At 39.8% G+C, this 23,357-nt stretch overlaps 1 protein-coding gene across 1 annotated transcript in view; it reads right to left on the bottom strand.

Annotated features, from left to right (window-relative positions):
* Positions 1-22,911, bottom strand: part of thsd7ba (thrombospondin, type I, domain containing 7Ba) — a 97,072-nt gene extending 74,161 nt beyond the window's left edge. The window contains exon 1 of the mRNA XM_068757916.1: positions 22,747-22,911. Coding sequence (XP_068614017.1) covers positions 22,747-22,911 — 165 coding nt within the window. The remainder of the gene's footprint in view (positions 1-22,746) is intronic.
* Positions 22,912-23,357: the final 446 nt, after the last annotated feature.

The raw sequence follows: 23,357 nt of genomic DNA, 5'->3' as shown, positions 1-23,357 counted from the left end.
GGATAAGCTCCAGCAATATATTGTATAAACTCTCAGCAAAATGAATGGAGGAATCTCCTGTACTTTGAATACAGTATGAATACTTATTCATCAACAGATTAATACTTTTTAAAAATGACGTTTGTCATCTCGCTGTAGTTTGACTTTCTGCTTGAGGTATCCTCATGTGCATTACCCTTTATGCTTGGAATAAAGAATGTTTCATACATTCTAACAGGAAAAATTCAAAGCCAGAGACAAACACAATCTTCTTTTGAAATGTGAAAGCTTCAGAAACCGCTAACAACAAAGACAAGCAGGAGGAAAAAGTGCTTGATTATACTAAATCGCACAAGGTTGAGACATTTGCTTCAGTCAGTGGCTGTGCTGTTTCTGTGGTGATTAACAGTCTAATTGAAAGGTTGGTTCATCATTCATGTGCTTCAACAACACATATTCTAAAATCTAAAATACAATGTTAAATATTCTGAAATCTAATGACATTAGACTGTATTAATACAGTAGGCACAAAAGAATGAGAACATTGTGATGAATCATGTTGTTAATAAAAGGTCCATGCTGGTTTTTTAAATAACTGTAATGTGTTCTGCACTCACAAAAGTGCAAAATCCCCCTTTTTTACTCCTAAAATGGAACATTTCACACAGAGTTAAGTTGGAAAAGACACCCGACTTTGTTTTCCTGTATTCACTGTCATATTTGAGTGATGATGTGGTCGATCCCTGCTGTTTATAACAAAAACTCACTTCTCAGTCATTGCCGGCGACATAAATGTATGTCAAAAGACAAAAAAATAAAATAACAGCAATCTTCCCACTCAGAAAAACCAGTGAAAGGTATAATGCTTCTGTGGTGGAAGAGAAAAATGCTGATAACTTTTTCATTGTGAAATCTTGCATGCACATCCAATTGTAGCTTAAAATGAAATACTTAGAAGAATTCTAGCTGACCACGGCCTCTGTTTTGCTAAAGAATGAAGCTACAAACTTTTCACAGCCACCTTCAAGTTTCAGATAAACAGGAAGAGAATTTAGATTTCAGTTGATCCATGAAAAGAAAACCTGAATGTTTAATTCACATGTGAAAAGGAATGCGTCAAACTGGAATGATATGAATAGAGGGTAGAGTTATTAGCACACACACACATTCCATCTCACACACACACACTCGTTGGATTTAATTTCAATATGCCATTAAATCCTCATCAGAGTAGAACAGGATAATGCGATCCATGTTGTTTATGTCTGGAGAATGCCTGTGCTGCGGTTATTAAATGGGTAAATTAATTTTGCCGTTTGTGATCTATTAAAAAAATTAACAAGAAAAAACAATTGATTTGTGTGTCCTGTTATTTTGGTTCTTTTGTTATCCTTTTTTAAAAGGAATAGACATGATCAGACAAAGAGAAAAAGGAAATCAATTTTCTGATATGATGTTCTTATCTATGTCTGTCACGTTCAGTTCCCATCAAGTTATTTTGCCACATGATATGGAAAGGATAATTTGATTCATTTGTTTCTAATTGGAATCAAATTGATGTAATAATGAGATCCTACTGCTTTGTAAATTGCTTTCGAATGACAACTCATTGAAATTGTTTTATGCCGTTTAGCGCCCAGAGAGAGCCACTGTTAACACTTTGCTCTCTGCACAACCATTGATTTGTCAGTGCTACTTTGCAGCTGTTGCTTTCTGCTTAAAGGGGGGATATTTCAAAATGAATGAATTATTTCACAGCTCATCGAAGCACATCATTGAGTTTATTCACATTGGATTTGCAATGTTAATGAGGACTTACAGTGTGACTAACGGCATTATGTTTATATGATCTTTTTTTTGTCAAATGAACGTGCTCACAATAAAAGAAAATGGACCAAAAAAAAAGCACAATTATGTGATATTTCTTTAGCTTCATTCAAACAGAATTCTTTTTAGGCCGAAAATAAGATGATGGTTTAGAAATGTTGTAAGAACAAACAAAAGTGATGCAGTAAAAAGAATATGTCAAACTATTGTACAACACAACATGAAATACGTCGTAGCTGTCTGAGCGCATGCAAGCATGTCTGTCATGGGCGTTACAGATAGACTGTTGCAGCAATTATTTCAGATCCAAACGGATGTTTACAAGATAAGACATCTTTTATCGCAAGACATGAGAACAAGAGGCAAGACCAATCTGGATCACATCGATCAGCACATAATAATATGACCTATATGTGATTTAAACTGAGCCATTTAACCTGCAGTTTTTCAGCGCTGCCATCACTGGGAGTGATTATTATTATTATTATTATTTATTTCAATTACCCATGATTAATAATTTCGACTTGCAATGGTATTCAAATGGTCAAGTGCGTACTCTCTGATGATGTACTTTCCCTTCTATGATCTGCAGCATCTCAGGCAGCAGTACGACACTTACAGCTGCAGAGCTTCAGGTGGAAAGAGCTCTATTGAGAGGTTAAAAATCAGACACACACTTAAGGACAGAGAGAAATCCACATTTTTAAATGAAGCTTTATAAACAGTAGTTCAATTATAAATAAAGCTGGCTAATTCTTCTCATTCCAATCATTATGTGCGATGAAAATGAGCTGCGGAAAATATGAGGCCAATTGAAAACACTTAAAATGAATAAAACCAAGCTAAAGGGGATTTTGGGTATGTAACATTTTTAGTGCCAGCATCTGCATAATGTGTCTCATTCATGGATTTTAAAATGTGATCTTTAACAAAACATAACTGCAGATTTATTCAGTGAGCGCCTGAACATTTTGATTCGTCACTTGATTCTGTTCAATTGGTGGCATGCTGAAGTAACGTGTGTCACTTTCATTTGACGATCTGAGCCCGACTCGAGCTCATGTGAACCACCAGACTATTTGTTTACAACTTCAAGGACACTTGAAGTGCTTTGAACGGGAGAGACATGCCGCTCTTCTGTCAGAGGAGAGGGGAAAGCTATGCAGAATCGCTCACAGCTGTGAAAATGTTCCGTCAACGTTCTGCTATATGAAAACATTTCTATCAGACACTTACTGTAAGGCGTGCGGCAAATCTGATTCAAAAAATGTCATTATAGCCCTGCTTTTAACATCCCTATTCTGTAAAGTGATTAAAGGGCTGTCATAAATTCAAGCAAAGCTGACGGAACCAAAAAATAAAATCTGAAAAGACATTAAAAGACCTCCACGAAAAAAATAAGGAACACGAGCAGGGATTCACGGCCCAGACCTTCGGCGTTGAGACGGAGTGCTCCTGTAGTCACTGATGGCACTCCTTCTGATAACCACTCTTTCAGCGACATGACCACCTTTATTCAATAGTGCTGTTTTCACACTGTGCCAGGACACGTGTGTGTGTGATTTATGGAAGCCTGATTGGGAGTGATTCGACTGCCAGGGGAGCCAGCTAACACAAGCACTAGTTCATCTCCAAAGCTCTGAATAATCACTCTCTCGATCTGTCAGCATCAGCATCTGTCAGCCCCTCAGGAGGAACCAGTCACCAACAGCTCCTTCCTTGCTGCCGCACTTAGTCGCCTTGCTTACACCTCCAGGGGGCTCCAGTCCCCTCAGGGGCCTCTGCTATATTTACTATTCCATTTGTGTCCCGGTATAATAATAAAAAAAATAAAAAAAAGACTTGGTGCAAGGCTGAGTAGACTTCACTACAATGGAAGAAAAGACAGAAATTAAATTTCGCTGCTGTAGCGTGACTGAATACTCTTCAGTTGAACCCTTTAAGTTGGACAAATGATAGCAAAGCAGTGCGACAGCAGCAAGCAACACAACAAAAGCTACATTCAGGATGCAGCAAAATGAGACAGAGATGAAGAAGATGCAAACAGCAGAGCGGCAAACTGTCACTAGAGCAGCAGGGCTCCTTCCAGAGGACACTGCCCTCACAGCTTCAGTAATGTTAAATGTTCTCTTTCTGGGTTGCCTTTAATTACATTTCTAAAATGCATCCTGCATGTGCGAAAATCAGTGAAAGATTTCTTGATGCTGACCTTTCCGAGTTCATGCCACTATTTCAGGGCTGTTAATGCACAATGTTTACCGGCATGGCTTTAACCTTTAAGACAAACACAGCTGGATTTAGCTCAGCTCGAAGATGCTTCCAAATGAAAGGCTGACATTTCTGGCCATGCACGCTGTGCATCAAATGAGTCAAAAAGACAATGTAAAATTGTTTTGAACATTTATTGATGGCATTGCTGTTTATCTCTATAATCCTGGATGCTTAACTCACCTTGAGTTGCACAAAAACATTGATTTTAACCTCTATTTTTGCTCAGACATGAACTAGAAGATCAGCGCCACACTCTGTGCAAAATGATTCAACTGGTGATTCACTGAACTCACACAAACAGGCAGCCCTTAATATATATTTATCTCTGCACTGCAGGTTTTTGGTGAATTTTCCCTACAAACATCTGCCGAGTTTACTCAGCATCCTTCGTCAGTGTCACCGCCTGAGCAGAGTTTGACTGTTTGGATGCATGCATGTTTTGTTGCAACATTTTTTAATTAAATGATACCTGCATCACTGAGCCTCATTATATATCCTTTTACCACACTTCCATCCCTTGTAATTTATGAGCAGTGAGATGCATCATCAACTACAACATTTGAATGTGCAGAAATTCATCAGATTTTTATCAGGCAAGTCGATCCATCTCCAGAAGGAAAATGTAAAATGTGATCAAAATGAGTTGAAAATTACCAAAGGTTAATTTATGAGCAAATCAAATGACACAAAACACTTCACACGAGCTGCTATTGTGACAAGTCTGACCTTACTGCTAAAATCTAAATCATACATTTGCATAAATGTGGATGCTTTATAGTGTTTGTGTTTTGGCTTGATATTGAGGTACTTATTGTAGCTTGTATTATCCTGAGGCAAAGCATCAAATGCAACAACAATATTCCACAGTAATGAATTATGGACCCAGGGCTCCAAAACTATACACATAGCCCCAATAGGCTTTTGATATAATTTAGCTTTCAGCCCTACATCATGATCGTCACACCTACTTGAATGTCTATTTGCTGACTGAATGGCCAGCAGTACAAACAAGACAAAGCTAACACATGTCCCCATTGAGGGATGTAATCCCTATTTGGGACAATCAGTGAATAACCAAAAAATAAGCAGTGTAATGCATACCCCTCTTAGGCAACACAATGCAATTACACAATATCAAAGTGTTGCAATGAGAATGTATTCCTTTCATTTATGAAAATATGGTGGCACTGATCCTTTTTTTTTTTCTTCTTCTTTTTTTCCCTACTGATCCAATATCGCGAGTCCCATTTCACCAGGAGTGTTGATACAAATAGTGACACTCACATATTATACTCTAAAAACTCTAAAATGGATTTATCTCAACTCAATACTGTCGTAAATCTTGGATGGTCACTTTCAAACCAGCATGAAGACTTTTAAACAAATAACCAGTCATCATTAGTCAGTATTAGTATGATTAATTTAGGCAGTTATCGTAGTGCGATACAAGGACAGTGTTTAAATTGTGCAGCAGTCAGAAAACATTATGAGGTGGACCCAGAAGAAACAACAGAGGCCATGAGGAAGGACCAACATATCTGATGAAATCAATTTCTCTTTTCAGACAGAGCAAAAACAAAACAAAAAAAACACACTTGATAAAATAAAAAAAGGACTTACAACTGAATTTGAACTTTAATATTGACAATTTAAGTGGGCTCCTTGAGCATTTTGACTTGAAAATACTTGTTAGCGTCAACCGAGTCAAAATAATTATTGCTGCTATTTAATTTATATATTTTTATTATTTCTTTGTCAGTAATTTATTGTAAACAAATGTATTCATCTGTTTCAGAAATCAAAAACACATTAAACCCATGGGTCTCTGAAGACATGACTGAGTATCTTTATGTTTCTGTGCTCTGCTGGCTGTCTGTGTTGTACATTTTCTGTTTCTCTTACTTTTTATGTTTTATGCAAGAACTTTATGTTTTATGCAAAGTAACTATATTAACATGTGTAGTTAAACTGATATAATGTGGGGGCCATGCTCTGAAACATTCCCAGCTGCAGTGAAACCTCTGCTCAATGATAGCTGGAAAATGGTTCATGTATTTAAATGACATACAAGAACAGACGAAAAATATGCCTGCCTTCCTCTCTGCCTGTTCTGCTGATCTTTTTTTCTGAGTCACATTCGTCTTTCTTTCCTTTCTCTATAACTACCCACAGCAGTGGGCTGTTTCAAATGGGTGCTGTTATTATAGCGCAGGTTCCTTTCAGTTAAGTCACGAAGAGGTGGGTGGATTCTCTTCTTAAACCTGGGCTTCTAAGCCAATATGGACTTTCTAGATTTGGTGAATGAGTTAGTTTTACTGGAAATTTCACAGTTATTTTTGCAGTTTCGATAACACTTTACTTTCAGATCAAATTCCTGATATTTGGGGACACTAAAGGTGGTTGACCGGGTCATCCTATGATTGAGAGGTTGGTGGTTCGAATCCCGGCTCCCGCACAATAACTGTATTTGTGTCCTTAGGGAAGACACATCACCCACATTGCCTGTGTGAATGTAGTGAGCGAGTGAATGTCGGTGGTGGTCAGGAGGGCCGATGGCCTCGCTTCTGTCAGTCTGCCCCAGGGCAGCTGTGGCGACAATAGTAGTTTACCATCAAGAAGTATGGAGATAATGAATATTGCACAATGTAAAGCATATTTGTGTCTCGAAAAGTGCTATTTAAAACCAATGCATTATTATTATTATAAATCATGTCAGATTGCCTTGTTGCTTCCATTCTGCAAATGTGTGGTAAATAAATTAGTTGGCTAGTGGTTTTCCATTAAGTGCAATGTCATGTCAGCACAGCACAACTGAGTACTGTTTTTTCTATTTTCTTTTTTGACAATGTATCCCATTGCAGTGACATTTCCTTTTGTTTTTCTCAACAGTGATCATGACATGTCCCACTGTCTTGTTAAATCTGCTCAGCGACAAGATGAGGCCAGGACTTCTTCCTGAAATCAATGTCCGGCTCTTCTATTATCTTGCCTTGGGAGACCAACCAGTTCATCTTGAAAGCAGATATTGTATTTCTTCTAAGATCTCGTTTATACATATAGATCTCACTTTTGATTTTAAGGTGGAAAACCCTACCGGGGGTTTTGTCTGAGAATCAGTGTGTTTACACTTATAAATGCCACGGCACTTTATTTGCTATCACTTTAAGACATTAAGTACTAAGGCAGGGGCCAGCCAGAGGTGCGCTTTACCGGTGATCGGAATCTTTTTCCATGTAATTGCCTGTCTCATGTGGTCTCCTCCGGTCTCTGCACCAGCTTGTGTAGAGGTGACAAGTAATTGGATAGGATGTCATTCACTCCTCTGTCTCACTGTCTTCTGTTGACCAGGGATTTCTCTTGTTTGAGCACAGGAGCAGAACTAATGGCCGTATCTACAGGCAGAACCTAAGGATAGACCCTAGTGGTTTGATAATGCAGGTGACAAGGGTCATAACAGGACTGAAATAAACTGAGATTTGTTGTCGTTGGAAATGCACCACAGTTTGTCTATCTTATTATTATTATCCTCCAATAAAAAGGGCAGACTCAGTTTTGCATTTCTGGGAAAGATTTTTCGCACTGAACACTAACAAAACAACAAATGAAATCTGCTTCTGTTTAGGATCGTTTAATATTTATTCAAGCAACGTATTTAATCTGCGAATGACAATTGCCGGTGAGGCAGTCTGGATGGGATAGAAAAGAGGGAAAAACTGGCTACTTGGGAAATAGCTACAGGGGAGGGGTGCCATCTGACTGTACAGAGGGCTATAAAGCAATACTCCTGTAACTGTTGGAGGGGAGCACTGACAAGGTTTCATGGTTGACTATCTGCTCAAACTTCATTTGAGCAGTGATTGCTGATGCACCCCAGAGGTTTTCCTTGAACTGCTCTCAAGCTGAGAAGCAATTCCTGAAGTCCTGCTCTATTTCCACTCAAGTATGAGGTGACAGCATTTCAAACTGAGGCCGGCAGGCTTCATCTCCCAGAACAACGTAAACTAAGCTCTTCCAGCAAGTGCTCATATCCAAACAAAAAAACATATTTTGTAACACGGCCCTGTTCATTTCTGATAAATCCAATAGCCCACATTAAAAATAATCTAGTTTGGTAGAACGTATTTGATGCAGCGATTCTCAATCTCTCCCTCTTCCTGTCAATGCCAGTGCTGCTCTGCTGCACGCAGCCTCCACTTGAATCCTCTGGTTCAGGGTTGTTCAAGACGTTTGCTCATCACGCCCCAATATTTTTATGAAAACATCTGTGGGTATTGGGAGTGAGGTCAGAACCTAGATGCCAAGCCCAAACTATGTTGTGCTGCTATAATACATTTCAACATAACATTTCAAATTGGACTTGGGCTGAGGGATCCACTGTCAAACACCAAGACTGAGCTGTTCTTGACCTTCTCCTCCTCACTTTTTTTTAACAATTTCTACACCATATTCCCTACAAATAGAATTTAACTTTCACAGATAAATGTAAAATACAGACAAACCTAGCACTTAAATAAATGGTATATAGTTTATATTGCTTACATTGGTATAGATTATTACGCTAAAATAAACTGATTTTTTTTTTTTCCCCTTTGTGTTTTGCTTGAGTTGTTCACACAATGGCAACCAATGTAAGTGAAAATTCACCGTTTGGAATCCAACATGTCTGCTGAATCTGTTCTCTCATCAACCTCCTTGACACCTGCGTCAAATCATCTTACAAATCAACAATTGTAATAAACTGGCTCACTAGCGAACCTTCAATAACTAGAACCGGTTTTGTGTTCTTCATAGCAGAGCAGTACTTGTAATTGTGCCCTTTTGTCTGGTAAGTGTGTGCCCTGTCCATATGGAGTGAAATTATTTTTCCTGTCATTTTGCTTGATTTTTAATTTTAACAACAATCTGAACATTGATTTTAACCAGCCAACAGCTCCAATAGCATCAGTGTCAATCGAATGAAACAGGAAAACACTGCTATTATTTAGCCTGCAGAGGCTAAACGGTTAACCCAACCTCCATCTGTCATTTGTTTTTTCCTTGCCCTTCAGTTATTAGATGCTCTCACATTTTACAGCTATCTGTGGGAGGTCACAGAAAGACTGGATACAATTACATTTACTGGTATCTTTCTAATTGATCTGCAAATTCGATCTCTACGTGGCTTCTTCGGTTCCGAAGCCTCTTGGACAACAGGCAAAATGTCTTCAAGTCCAGGTGACTTTATTCAACACAGCTTCTGCCATGACCTAATTCCACCATTTCAGCAGAGAATGAGGTACATAGAGGGGACATAACCATTCCTGACGCCAAAGTCAGCAGAACCTCAGTGCTGATCTACATCTTAAATAGTGAAAGTACAATACAGAAGTAGAACAATATGCTTTCAAATGCCCGATTGCAGACTCTAAATATACTGTGTAAGGTTATTTTATTGCTGCTGAACATTGATGCTCACTTGATCCCCCTCAGCCAAAATACACAATCCAGCCTGTTTTTTTTATCGGGATCTAAACAAAGCCATCGGCCATCGTGAAGTCACAGTAGTTCTTATCACTGAGTGCATTAGCGATGTGCAGACACTTCAGAAGCCATTCCTCTGGGAGATTTATTGAAAAGGACAGAAAACTAATGGATAGTTTGGGAGTTCTGATAGTCGGAGGTGTATGTTCCTTTATCTGCCATAGATAAAACAGGAGACAGCAATGGCCCCACGAATAAACCAAAGTCGATTTTAGTGCAAGAATTTATAAATGATAACAATTAATTGATTATTTTAGGCTGGCGTGTGGGTCACACCACACACACCATCGATCCGGCGTTTCAGTCCTGAGTGAGACGAGCCTATCGAGACAACAAATCTTCTTAATAGCAGATTATAATACTTATTGTCCTCAAATTTCACATGAATATTCATGACCAGAGGAGGACGTATCTGGTGATTAATGGGGATTTTTCCCTGTACAGATGAAGGTAATATAAGTCTGGTCGGTCAGTGTAGCTGAAGCCTGGCCTGTTTTTGGTAGGGAGGCTAAGGTGTATTATACGTTTTCACTCTGCTGTAGAAACCATTACAGGTGACAGTAGCAGGTGACAGAGAGTGTGAGCGCGGTTCAGCTAAGTATAGCGTCAAGGCTGGAGAGTGTGTTGATTGTAACAGGTGTTTTGTGTTGTACTGATTTCACTGCCATTTCACAGCAGCAGTCTGCCAGACCTTAAAGGAACGCAGCGAATTGAAAACGAGCTAAGATGCTAGCGAGGACCTAAAGTTGTGCTTACGTTGAAATTAAGTTTTGCTTTTAATAAAGACTGTTTACAGATTTCACCATCAAGCTTCCCACCTGAGAGAAGTCACTGCAGCCGCAGGGAGAATTGTCAAAGCAATGTTTCTTTCAGCCTAAACTGTAATTGGAGCTCATTTAACCCTGCCATTCTGGCCATGTCAGCACAAAAAACCACAGTCATTTCTGCATTGGCTGTACAGCTAAGCCATAACTAACTTGGAACCTCCATTTTTATCCAGCATACACAGGCTCTACACACACACCTAATGAAAGCAGTGTCAGTAGCAGAACAGCAGCTTTAAACCTCCACAGGATACATTTAAGTAGACTGGTGCTGGAAAGAGGTCAATTTCCAAAGGACAATTCATCATCACTGTCACACACAGAAAATGTAGGAGATCAAATTGAAATGTAAGTTCCTTCAAGGTGCAGCCACACTATTCAACATATGTTTGGGTTAAATGTTTCCCTTTGTGTACCATCTCTGCTTCACTTCTTGCTTTTATTGTCTTTCCCACTTTCGTGACTGTTGATTAGTTTCACCCGGAAGCCTTCCCTCCCATGTGTATTCAGTGGTTCTGCTCCCACCTTAGTTCATGCCATACTTTTGTGTGTCAAGCATCTCATCCTTTCCCTTTCTGCCTCGGTGATCTGCATTTGGGTCCAGTTTCAATGGATTCCATTTGTTTGTGCTCAAGTGCAGTCAGACACGCGATGGGGACAACATTTCTCATCAACTAGCATGAAATTAGTTCTATGCTCATATAGCCTTAAAACAATATTGCTCATCCATTTACTCATTCCAAAAAATGCATATGGCAATGGGGTGTGCATGTCATCCACATACTAACTATGTGAACTGAGGCAGCTGTCTTTTCCAACTCTGTTACAGATGTGATGCTTCTCAAATATATAATCTCCACGGCTGATGTAACATTTTCTCCCTTTCATGTAAGTTTCAGACCAGTTTAATACCAATCATCTTTTCAAGTCAATTGATTAGAATATCATGGTCAATCCTGTCAAAAGCTGCACATAGTTCTAAATTGCTCTCATTGGTCTATGCTTACTTTTCATAAAGAACATGCTAAAACTTATATTTTTTACTTCGAGCACAGAATTTCCACTGCACAAATTTGTATTAGCTGTACATACTATGAAGTGAAACTAAATTGGAGCCACTCCTGATTTATTCAATTTGTGCGTGCGTCTCACACTTAATTGTGTTGGATCTTCAAACAAAGTTCTGTTTGAAGATCCACTGGAGTGTGAATGGGTGAATGTGAGGCCTCATGTAAAGAGCTTTGAGCGCTGCAAAGCGCTATATAAGTGCAGTCCATTTACCATTTACAGACAATCCAAATAAAACAACAGAGGAGCTCCTCTATTCATGGGAGAGTGGAACGACACACCTTGATGTCAAAGCTGATGAGACGAAGATTGAATTGAAGACAGCGGTTCTCTTGGGGATAACGACGTTGCTCAGACACCTCTAAGCCAACCCGAACACTAACCCTTCATTTGCATACAGCTCAAACACCTGATTAGCCCAGACACTCCTTCGGAAAAAGGTGAAAACAACTATAGTGTCTGAACATAGGGGTGCAAGTCGGTTGAAACTGTCTGTGCTGTCGGAATATAGAGGCGTCTGAACATAGAGGAGACCCCATTCTTTTGCACTGCCACCCTTTTGAATGCTCTTATACAACAAGAAACTAGAAAACGACAATCCGAGATCAGAGATTGCAGACCCTCGCCTCCAAAAGACTATTCGATCTTGTGAGACAGTAAACAGGGCTTCCGGATCAGAGGGGCCAAACCTGCTCTAGCTTGCTGCTCCGGAACGTACTACAAGACACCTTCAGGGACTCTTTTTCCCATCATACCATTCATGTCCCTCCCTCTTAAAGTGGCAGTTTACAGCACAGGCACGGTTCCAGATGTAAAAATAATTCTAGAATCTGGATCCAGATCCGGATCAACGCCATTCTCGGGGAGGACCGAGCCACGGACAGAACCTTGCTTGTGTAAAGATTTCAAGTCGATTGGGTTACTAGTTTTTGAGTTATGCGCTCGGACAGACAAACAAACAAACAAACAGACAGACAAACGCACCCAATTGCAATACCCTCGCCTCCGCTTCGGCGAGGGTAAAAAGGGCATTCAAAAAAGGTGGCAGTGCAATATTGTATAAAACTGTTGCTGATTCAAGGCTAGGATAACTTACTGAATTTGTGAGAAACATTAATTCTGCTCTTTACCAGGAAATTCTGAAGGAAAATATCAGAATGCCATCATAAAACCAAATTCAAAACCGAATGACTCAATGGAAAAAAACAAACAAACATTTTAATGTGGTAAAGTCAAAGCCTAGACCTGGACCCATTGAGATGCTGTTGCAGGATCAGACTTATAAACCTTGCACTAAAGCAGTCCTACAAAGAGGAATGTGCCACAGTCAGCCATGTCACAAACAATCTCCAGTCATTAGAAGCATCTAGTTGAGATGTGAGTCGTGTGTTTAATTTGGCTGATTTATCATTTCCGTAAAACATTTTTTTTTGTTTTGCCTTTGCTAAGCTCAAAGCAATAAACATCAATATTGATGGAAAAATACGGTTTCCCCGTTTCCCTATTGTTCCGGCGTGTGTCTCCAGAGTGTGGCTGGAAGGCCTGCTGATTCAGTGTGTTCCTGCTGCCTCCTCTCTATTGCCTGCTGCCAATCACCTAATCAGATCCACCTGGTCTCCACAGTACTTAAACCCTGGCTCTTCACCCAGTATTCATCGAATTGCCCATTGTACACTGTGAAAATGACATAGACTTCTGCTCCAGTTTGATAGTGATTCTCGTATGCGCTATGCAGACTGTTTGATCTGGACCCTCATCTTTTCTGCCTCAGGTCCATTCCTCTACCTTCTGTTCCAGTTGCTGAATTCCTTTCCCTTCTCCTTGAGTTGGTTTTAGAAGATTTTTTTAACCTGGCTGTGCTTGGTCTCTGCCCAATATGTGCTGCTTCCCCATTTTGAATTCAGTTGTTGTCCTCAAAACATTATTCTGCAAAATGTTTTCTTTATCATCATACCAAAAAATAAATGAATACAACAAGATTAAAAAAAATGTGATTCAGTTAGAAAGGTGTCTTCCTGTAAGCACCTATATTCTCGTACAACATCTGAGATGCAGAGAAATGCAGAGCTCATCCTATTAAATCCACAGTAAAAGAAGATCAAACATGTCTCTACGGGTCCCTATTAAAAGGTCTCTCCTCATAAATAAGTACTGGGCATTAGGAGTGCGAAAACGGTGCATAGAAATATCTTTTATTAATGATGCATTGTGTTTATTGCACACTGATGCTGTATTTGACCTTTACAGTAAACCCTGAACATTTCAGATCTAGCTTAGATTGTTTGCTAAAGGAACTAATATCTGAGACTTTACGGGATCAAAGAAGTGTCTCTGTTTTAGATCGCTTTAAGTCTGAGAAATTAAAAATAATGTTTCCTTGAATATTCTTTAATTTAATATTTCTTGACTGATAAGAATGAGTAACAGCCCCAAAATTATGTTGGTGCGTTTTTTTTGTTACATTGCATTGGCACTGTTCAATTTTTTCCATTTCATGTGCAAAAACGAGAGCTGAAATAAACTACCCACAATCAGTGGCAAGTCGAATCCATGATAAATCATATTTATATTATCTATTGATCGTTTTCCATGCTGATGTGATAGGACCTCATCTGTAATTGGAACGGTGGGTTCTTGTTCGACAACTGTTGTAAATGACTGCTTAAAATGACGTTGCAAGTCGCATAACAAATGTCAGATTCTATTTGCAGTGCTTTAAACATCCTCCCCACCAGAGACAGCGGTGCACTAGCTCAGATTAGGTATTAGACGGATGTACAGCCGAAGCAACATTTGACTTTCTGCATGAACTAGCTTATCGGGCCTCGCTTCACTTGTGATGTGTAGCTTCTTTAGATATTTTGACTTTGTCACTAAGTTGCTAATGCCATTCTGTGGCACAGGCCTCACGCTGCCAAATCAGATAGTCTGAGAGCATGATCCCTGATCAAGGAAAGCCCCCGAAGCATCCCCACAGCAAAACCCAAAAGCACCCTTTTCCCATCGTTGTCTGTTTATCATTACCAGTGTTCTCTCCCCGAGTTTCATCTGATTGAAATTCAACATTGTGAGTGCCTCATTTAAATTTCTATGAACTGCACTCCCATTTGAGTTCCACAAGTTCAACAATGCACCTGCAGGTTTGTGAAATTCAATACTTTTTTTGTCAAGAGAGTCCATTGTTTGAAGACTGAGGATGTGTAGTCTTGAACTAAAATCCCTTTTGCTGGAACAAATATTTATAAAACAGTTTGTACTTTCTCTCTCTCCAGACATTAAGAAGAAAGATGAGCGATGGGGCATTATTTAACCTAAACTGCAAGTTCTGTGGTTGATGCATGTATTTTTTCTTATTCATCTATCGCCTTTACTTTGGTGAGTTTTGAAGGTATTGGTTTGCGAGACTTGTTCCTCTCTCAGTCATTATGGAATTAGAACACAGTTAGCTTGTGTAATGTAATGTGACCTGCAAGGCAGATGAGGGGCTAAAGGCGAGGTGACTGCAATCGTCTTGTCTTCAAGGAGCTGGATGGATGGATTCAGTGAAGTGAAGTGAATTCATCTGGAAACTTGCCAAATAGTGGGAATAAATATGAAAACAGCCTTTCGATGCTTTTAATATTGATTCATTCTAAGGAAAGCATAAGTGTTGTTCCATTTTACTGATACATTCAGTATCAAGATGGTGTTTCCCCCCCCCCCTCCAATTTCCTCTTTATATTTTCAAAACACTCAATCCATGGAGGATTATGATTCATCCAAAATGAATTAGCTGTTGCAAATCAGTCACAGCGCTGCTTTGCAAAGTCATTCAGACAGCCCCGCACATCTGCTTCTTGAAACATCCTTTATATGCATTGTCATCCTGATATTTATGTTACATCATCATAAACATATTAATTTATATGCATATATTCTGCATAGGCATCCGAATTATGCCTCCACTTTAATCCCGCCCTCACAGCCTCCCTGCTCTTTTCTGCTCGTTTCTTGTGTACCCTCAATTCTGACAAGTCTGTTTCAGGATAGCAATTGATCAAAGACTGAAATGAAACAAGCGCTCTCAATAGATAGAGCTCTGAAATCCGGAAGTGCCCCATATGGGAATTCTTTCTCAGGTAGGAATACAATCAATTGGTTTCCCTTTACTGTTTCTCCAGTTTGTTCCCCACTGGGTCAAAGACACAGTAAACAAAGTCGACTCTTTTAACAGGTCTCTGTAGACGCTGCTCTTCTAAAGTAGAAAACATTGTTAGTATTTGTGGGGGGGGGGGGGGGGGTTATCTTGGAGTGCATCAGTAAGAAGTCTCTGTCCTCTGCTATTCTGAGATATTTTAAGTCAAGTGAGGAAACATTGATTCCAGGAAGCACATCATTAATTATCAAACAAAAGAGTATGTAGTCACAGACAAGCAATGGAAGCAACCTGGAGAGCAGCTTGTCAAAGGAAACCATTATGGAGGAAATGCGGCACAAAATAGATGAGTTTTTTTTTTTTTTTTAGCTGTCAGGTTTTTATCTCTCGTGGCATATTTATAGTGAGTCAGTCAAACCTTCAGACTGTTCTCGTAAAGCTGAGTAGCAGTTATTTACAACTTTACTAGCAACAGGCATTTCACATTTTGACAAAGCACCATTGTATCGGACGGATTGCAATGTAGCTTCCTCGCCATGGAGTGTATTTGTAGAACATATTAACAGCCTTGATCAAAACAAGAGGCAGAATGAGTAAAGCATTGTGACACTAAGGTTTTATTTGGCTGAGCAGCAGACCATATCAGGTTCTCTATCTGTTCATTTCATGGAGTGACAAATCAATGTATGATTTTGACCTTCACGAAAGCATTTTATAACGTGGAAATCTGGAGGTCATTCACATCTGCGTCAAATCAAAATCCCAAGCTTCTGGTAAAGGGTGTACTCCTGTCCTTTGTTGCTGCTTTCAGAAGTTCTCTGATTTGGAGAACCTTCTCTCAACACTCTTACCATATTAATATTAAATAGCTGTTTTCGAATCACATTACGGTATTGGGACTTTGGAGGTCATGAATCATTTGGAGGAGTTTTTTTGTTTTCACTGAAGCTTAAATCCAATTAGCAATGACTAGGCCTGCTAGATCGTGATGGCTTTGATATTTGCAGCCAGTTACACCACAACCATATGGTCAGTGCTGCACACACAGGCAGACGCCGCCAGCATCTGAACTACTCTCTTCAGTAAAAGTGAACTATTTCAAAGGGTGTCCCGACATAAATCACAGGAGAATGTATTAAGGAGACTATTCAGTTCACAGAAGACTTGATCGAGCACAAATTAGCAGAGATGCCTTTTGTATATTTCAATATTGGTATTAATTGAAGCTCGAGAAGCCATTCAATAATGAGATAAGCTTTTATCTCTGATTGCCATCATTTTTAACAATAGCACTCCAGGCTGATTATTTCCAGTAGCCACAGGAGTTCTTTATAATTACTTTCATTCCTGGTTCCATCTTCATGTCTGTAATGGGGAAAAAAAAGAAAAAATGCCTGCATCTGAGCAGGTTTGTAACATTTTGAAGATCGGCGGGGTGGAGTCCCCACATGCTGCCTGGTGGTGATATCGAACAGAAGTGCTGCGATGAAAACTAACTTCGATGTGATGATATTCCCATCGGATTAATGGTCTGACTGAGAATCTCTTGCCTTGTGGCTCCCATGAGATTAGCCGTCAGCCTTTATGACTACCTTGATCAGTTCCCTGGAGGAAGGCCCAAGTTCAAAATGAAATCTCAGCTGTGTAATCAATGTAAGGCGCTTTCCGAGGAGATTCGTCAAGGTTGCTTTGATGGCTCGGGATGCGGTTTAGCTTTTATAAATGTGATGCTGATCAAATTCTGATTAAAACAAAGCAGAGCATCTGTTTGTCATTCACTTTATTGTACATTTTTCAATCAACAGGATGCCCAAGGCACTTTTTAGAGTGAATGAGGGATTGGAGTTTTAATAAAATGCATGAGTTGTATAATATCTTAAAGGAGTGGCTTCTCTCTGCCTCAGATCAATAGTCAACTTTGAAATATTTTCACCTTGATCTTAATCTGCCTGCCTTGGTGTGCTAGATTCAGACTGCCCAAGAGAGATATGTGTGGAGGCGAATAACAAGCCATATTTCTTTATTTCAAATTTTAATGAGATGGCATTTGTGCACATTTGCAGTGATTTACTGGATTGCAATGCCCCGTTGCATAATTTATACTGTTAGGCGAGAACAAGGGAAACATCCTGAAAGCTTTACAGTATTTACACAAAGCAGAGGGGGGAAATTAAATCAAATGTGTGTCACGTCAAATGGTGGCATGAGAAATAAGTTTCATGAAGTACTTTTTAGTAGTCTTGCATTCATGTTGGAGTTCTTGGTTTTAGGTCAAAATTCTTAAGATAATCCACACTGATGCCCGTGATAGGATGAAGATCTTTGCTTGATCCTGATTGGCCAAATCTGTGTCATCACTGTGGCAACTTTAATTCTTTTCTGTCTTTGATGAAAGAAATCATTCATGATAATTCTATTCTCATCATTTTATCGAGATGCTGATTAAATGAAGGGAATCTTCTGATTGCAGTCCTAAAAATACATGAATGTCCATGCATGGAGATAATGAAACCCGATGCTAATATCGCTCTGTTAATTTCGAAGTTAAAATCATACATTATATTGTCCCAGCAGGGATTTCCAGACTTCCCTCGCCCCAGACACCTTCTCCAGCTCACCCAGTGGGATCACAAGGCTTTCTCAGGCCAGCCAAGACACATAGTCTCTCTAGCGTGTCCTAGTTATTCCCCGAGGCCTCCGCCCGGTGGGACATGCCCGAAACACCTCCGCAGGGAGGCGTCCAGGAGGCATCCGATTTAGACGCCCCAGCCACCTCAGCTGACTCCTCTCGGTGTAGAGGAGCAGTGGCTCTTCTCCTCGCTCCTCCCTGGTGACTGAGCTCCTCAACCTTTCTCTGAGGGTGCGTCCAGCCACCCTGCGGAGGAACCTAATTTCAACCCTTTGTATCCGGGATCTTGTCCTTTCGGTCATAACCAAAAGTGAATGACCATAGGTGAGAGTAGGAATGTAGATTGACCATTAAATTGAGAGCTTTGCCTTTTGGCTCAGCTTTACATTGTGAAGTTACTTTCCCTTTTAAGTGTTCCTAACATGGTATACTCTGACACCCTTGAAGACGTCGTGAAGCTTGGAGAGCAGTGTGACAGCAAAAGTTGTCTTTCCTGTGTAAGTCTTTATTCTAACCTTTGAGGCTTCCTGTGAAGCAGAAGTATCATCGTTTTGACAGGGATACACAATCTGTCGACAACCCATGTCCTACGAGACAACTCACACGGCAGAAACCATTGTTCCTTTTTTTGCGATAAACAAAAGAGTGGGGATTCCGGAAAGTTAACAAACTTTGTCTTTCTACAGTGAACTACAATCAAAAACGGCATATCAGTTGTAAATCTGTTGTACAGTCAACACCAGTAAAATGTTATGGGGCTTAGCAAATGTTGTGCATTTTCTGTTCATCACGATCTATCTTCAAACTTGACTAACTCTTCATATAATTGCAAATCATTCCTACAGCTACCATATCCTTTAGCCTCTCTCTCTCGCTCTCTCCCTGGCTCAGCTGCCATTCCCATATTGTGAAGTACTGCTCATCAATCCCTCAGTGAGCGACTTCATATCAGTATGTTGTGATTTTTCATAAAATAATGTAATGTTCAATTCTGTCATTTTTTTTTTTTTTTATTTGTTTCTCACAAGATTGATATAAGACATAAAATGTTTGGGACAACAGAGCATTTGGATTGTGCTTAGTCGGGTGGAAAACTTTAATTTCCCCCTTTTTACATTTCAAAGTGAGACTGGCATTTTCAGAAAAGTTATTTTGGAACATCCTTCTTCGTCTGAACTGAAGACCAAAATAGTGAGGAAAAAAACATTATTGTAAATAAAGTCAGATTTACTTTGCTCTTTTCCCCCCAATAGGATATTTCCATAACAAAGCTCCACGCCTGGCTCCTCATACAGCGTACGAGTATTGAGACAAAAATAAACATCATTTATAACTTACAATGATTTCAACTCAAATGATAAAGCTGTTCATCGTTGACTCATGCAAACAGTAAAGAAAATGTGTGTGTTCATTTAAATGCTTGGGCATGCCAGACACATTTATCAACCGGCTGTGGTAGCACATGCGAACACAGTCTCTAATTGCATATCATAACTTGTGTTCTGTTCAGTATGTCACTTGTTATTTACAGCTGATCGGTTGTTTGAAGTGTGTCTATGCCAAGTGCACGGGATTTAAATACGTTTGTGTTACTCTGTGTCGGTTGCCACAATTCTCATATAATCAAACCTCCTGGTCACTTCTGTGCAAAACAATCACTCGGCATAGTTCTCGAGAGGAAGGAACCTATTGGATAAGGAGAGCTCTTGATTTTAATCCAGCACCGCTGTCGGGATGCTTTTCTTCCACAACAGATCTATAATCGGCAACGCGATATTGATTAGAACGGCAATAGTTGTTCAGTTTTTGTTACAAAAGGAATCTCGTATGAATGTTTAACGAGATACTGTTCACAAGTTAGCCTCATGCTAAGTAGATAAAAATTCATTTCACTAATGTAATGCCATTTGATTAAATGTGAATTGTGTTCTAATCTCTCCCAGCTCACTGCCTTGCCGCCTTCGAGCTGGGTTTTTCCAGACACACCAGAAGCTCGCTGCAGCACTCATGTGTGATTTAGGCTTCAATGGTGCAACAGTGTAGTGAAATTGCAAATAAATTTACCCCGACTCTGAAAGGAAATGTTAATGTTGCCAGAATGCATCCTCCGAGTTTGCATGTTCTTCATCACAGGGGCCCCCCATGAAAGACCAGGGTCTGGGGGTGCAGCCCTGCAAGCCCCATGAATAATACAGCAGTTCCTGAGGTCCCGCTCATTAAGGTAAGCCTTTATTGATTTCTCATTGTCTGAAAAATCATTGCCTGTCAGCTGATTCTTAATGGGTCAAAGTTCCCACCTAATTTAGATGATACTTTGACGCTTGATTATTCAGTCATCCGGAGAACCCTACATTATTCAGTAACAAAACATAGAAAAATAAATATTAAATAAATCTTTATTATTTATTGAGTTACAAAAAAAAAAACTTGGATGAGAATACAGTCTCATCTGGGATGAGCTCTGGAACATATCTTAGGCTCGGCTGTAAAAACTAAAATAAAGAACTTTTGATCGGTAAGACAGTTTACGGAGAAAACTTAAGACACGCGTCAAAGACGAGTCAGGAGACACAAGCAAGCGCGGGACGAGCACGGTGTCTTTTTGTCCCATTTAAATTCAAGCTGTTATTGAAGTCAAAGCAAATCCAATTTAAACTCTCTATGTTGGGGGGATATCAGTAACTTAAAGCTGACAGGGCTGCATTTGATTGGTGGAAATTCACAATCAACATGTTAAGAGCTGCAAACAGTATGCAGAGAGTATCACTCACCTCTGATTATATTATTGAATCTATCTCCTCAACAAAAAACTAATTATATGCAGCAAAACAGACAAATGTAGTGAAGTTAAACAAACACCCTTTGGCACTGATGCATTTTGGGATCCTGGCGGTTCCTGTTACGTTTCTTTTCCTCGCACAGAATTTGATTATCAGAAACAAAGATCATAAAGCCTTACAAGCTGGTATGGACTTATACTGGTGGTAAGTGTGCACGTCTTCGTTAGGAAGGCTTTTGTCTTTGAGTCACTTTAAAAAAAAGTTAAGCAGTTGTCACCATTATCTGCTAAGTTTCGCTCCTCCTCTCTCAAACACATGGACGAAGGTCAAGTTTCGACTCCAAGCGAAGCCGCAACTTTGGGAACTGGCTTAAACAAAAGATTTAGCCCACAATGCTGCTGCTGGCCTAGATAGACTCGCCGAACACACAATAGAATGGCTCTGCATAATTTAAAGCACATTTATGCCTTGGCAAGTCCAAAATTAAAGGACAGCTTGTCAGCCTCTTTTTAGATACATTTATGTCTGTGATGGACATGAGGAAGTTGAATCAATATTTAACTAAATGAATAGTATAACTGTTATAAGCATACTGGCGCTGCTGCAGAGACCCGTAGGAATATTTGCTTATCATAAGCTAAACTACACCAAATGCATCCTTACGCAAACCCGACATGTTTCATTGAAAACTGACTTCTCTTCAACTTGAGCTTCTTTTATGCTGATTTCACTTCAAAGAATTGTGATATTGATTGTTACAGTGCCCAAGCAGCCCCAGAAGCTAAATAGAGAACATATTCCGAGGTGAAACGTGTTATGTTTGAGATTTCCATTCTTGTTTCAAAAGTCATTTCCATTTCCAGTTAAGCAACAAGGCATAAGCCATCTAAGCTGCGCAAGGATGTCAAATCCTCGCACTTGGTGTTCCGGTTGCATCCCCTTTGAACGAATGTCCTTTCAAGTGAAATTAATCAATCTCTTTATCACTCTGGCTGTGTCATTACCCAACCACGGAGTGAGAAATGAAAGTGCTAATCACACAGCAAGTGGGGCTTTTGTGTGGGAGGGGCCCAGTTTTACTCCTCAAGCTGCTTTGGAAATGCAGTTTCAATTGAATTTGTAAAAATGAGTGCAAAATGAATCTGGAGCTCATCACCGATTCCCTTTTTAGAATCGCAGGGTATGACATGACCTTTCAATGCAGCTTTAAAAGATGATACACTCGCACATATGTGAGAATGTGTAAAACATAATATTATGTGTATCCCACAAATGATATTTGAGATATAAGGGTATGATGTATCAATATCATGCACTGTGCTGTTCAGTGAAACCACTTCAGGTGGACTTGACAGCTTCATGTTGTCCAGATCAAGCCAGAGGCCTTTACGCAGCCACGGTCACACTGTATCACCATGCACATAGAAGCTACACTTCTCTGTGCATGAATATGAATATATTTATTAGATAGAATGTTAGAGTACAAGTACAGTCACACAGTAGCATGTACTTCATGTACTCATTTGTGAAATAAAAGTAAATATATTTGCTAGAATAAAGAAGTTAAAGAGCAAATATGTCTAGTAGTGTATGACTGGGATCAAATGCGGTTGATCCAGAGAAAGATTTCAACTTGGTGGCTTCATCCGAAAAGCCCCCCCAAAAAAGGAGCAACACTTACCATATGCATAGCAAAGAAGAAGAAAAAGACACGCTACCTGTTTTCCATGAGAAGTGATGGTCCTTAGCAGAAACAATATCCGCATGGACTGACAAAGAACAGAGAGACAAGAGGAGGAAGAGGCCGAGGTAGTTCCCTGCTCGCCGTGTCCATGCAATGACCCTGAAGTCATCTTTCAGAGTCATAGTCCAGCCCATTGCTTCCTCTCTTACTCCTGCGGGAAGAACATGAACTTCATCAGTATCTCACTCACAGACCTCGGAAAAGAAGTGGGCTAGAGGAACCAGAGGAAGAGATTGCAATAGCTCTTTTTAAATGGGGAAAGTGCAGGAGGTCTCAGACGCTCCGAGGCGGCTGCACTGAAGAATATTCCAGTGAAACTTTCAGCCCAGAAACACGACAGTCAGTGTCACCTTCCGAAGTGCATAAGGCTATCTCACATGTGAATCATAGTTTCATTATTTTTAGTTCATATGTGCATGAGAACACACGTGATTCTCCTCCCACATGGAACAAATATAATTAATGAGAGGCTTGGGCATTGCAGCCTCCCATGAAAGTGGGAAGTGAAAAAAAAAATATTGAAGAAAAAGGATTTTAAGCCTGGAATAGTACATGGTATTAGTACCTTTTTACTACAGCT

This window comes from Brachionichthys hirsutus, unplaced genomic scaffold, assembly GCF_040956055.1.
Source record: "Brachionichthys hirsutus isolate HB-005 unplaced genomic scaffold, CSIRO-AGI_Bhir_v1 contig_1394, whole genome shotgun sequence".
NCBI classification, from domain to species: Eukaryota; Metazoa; Chordata; class Actinopteri; order Lophiiformes; family Brachionichthyidae; genus Brachionichthys; species Brachionichthys hirsutus.
The sequence above is the reverse complement of the archived record's forward strand: the minus strand, read 5'-3'. Positions and strand labels throughout refer to the sequence as shown.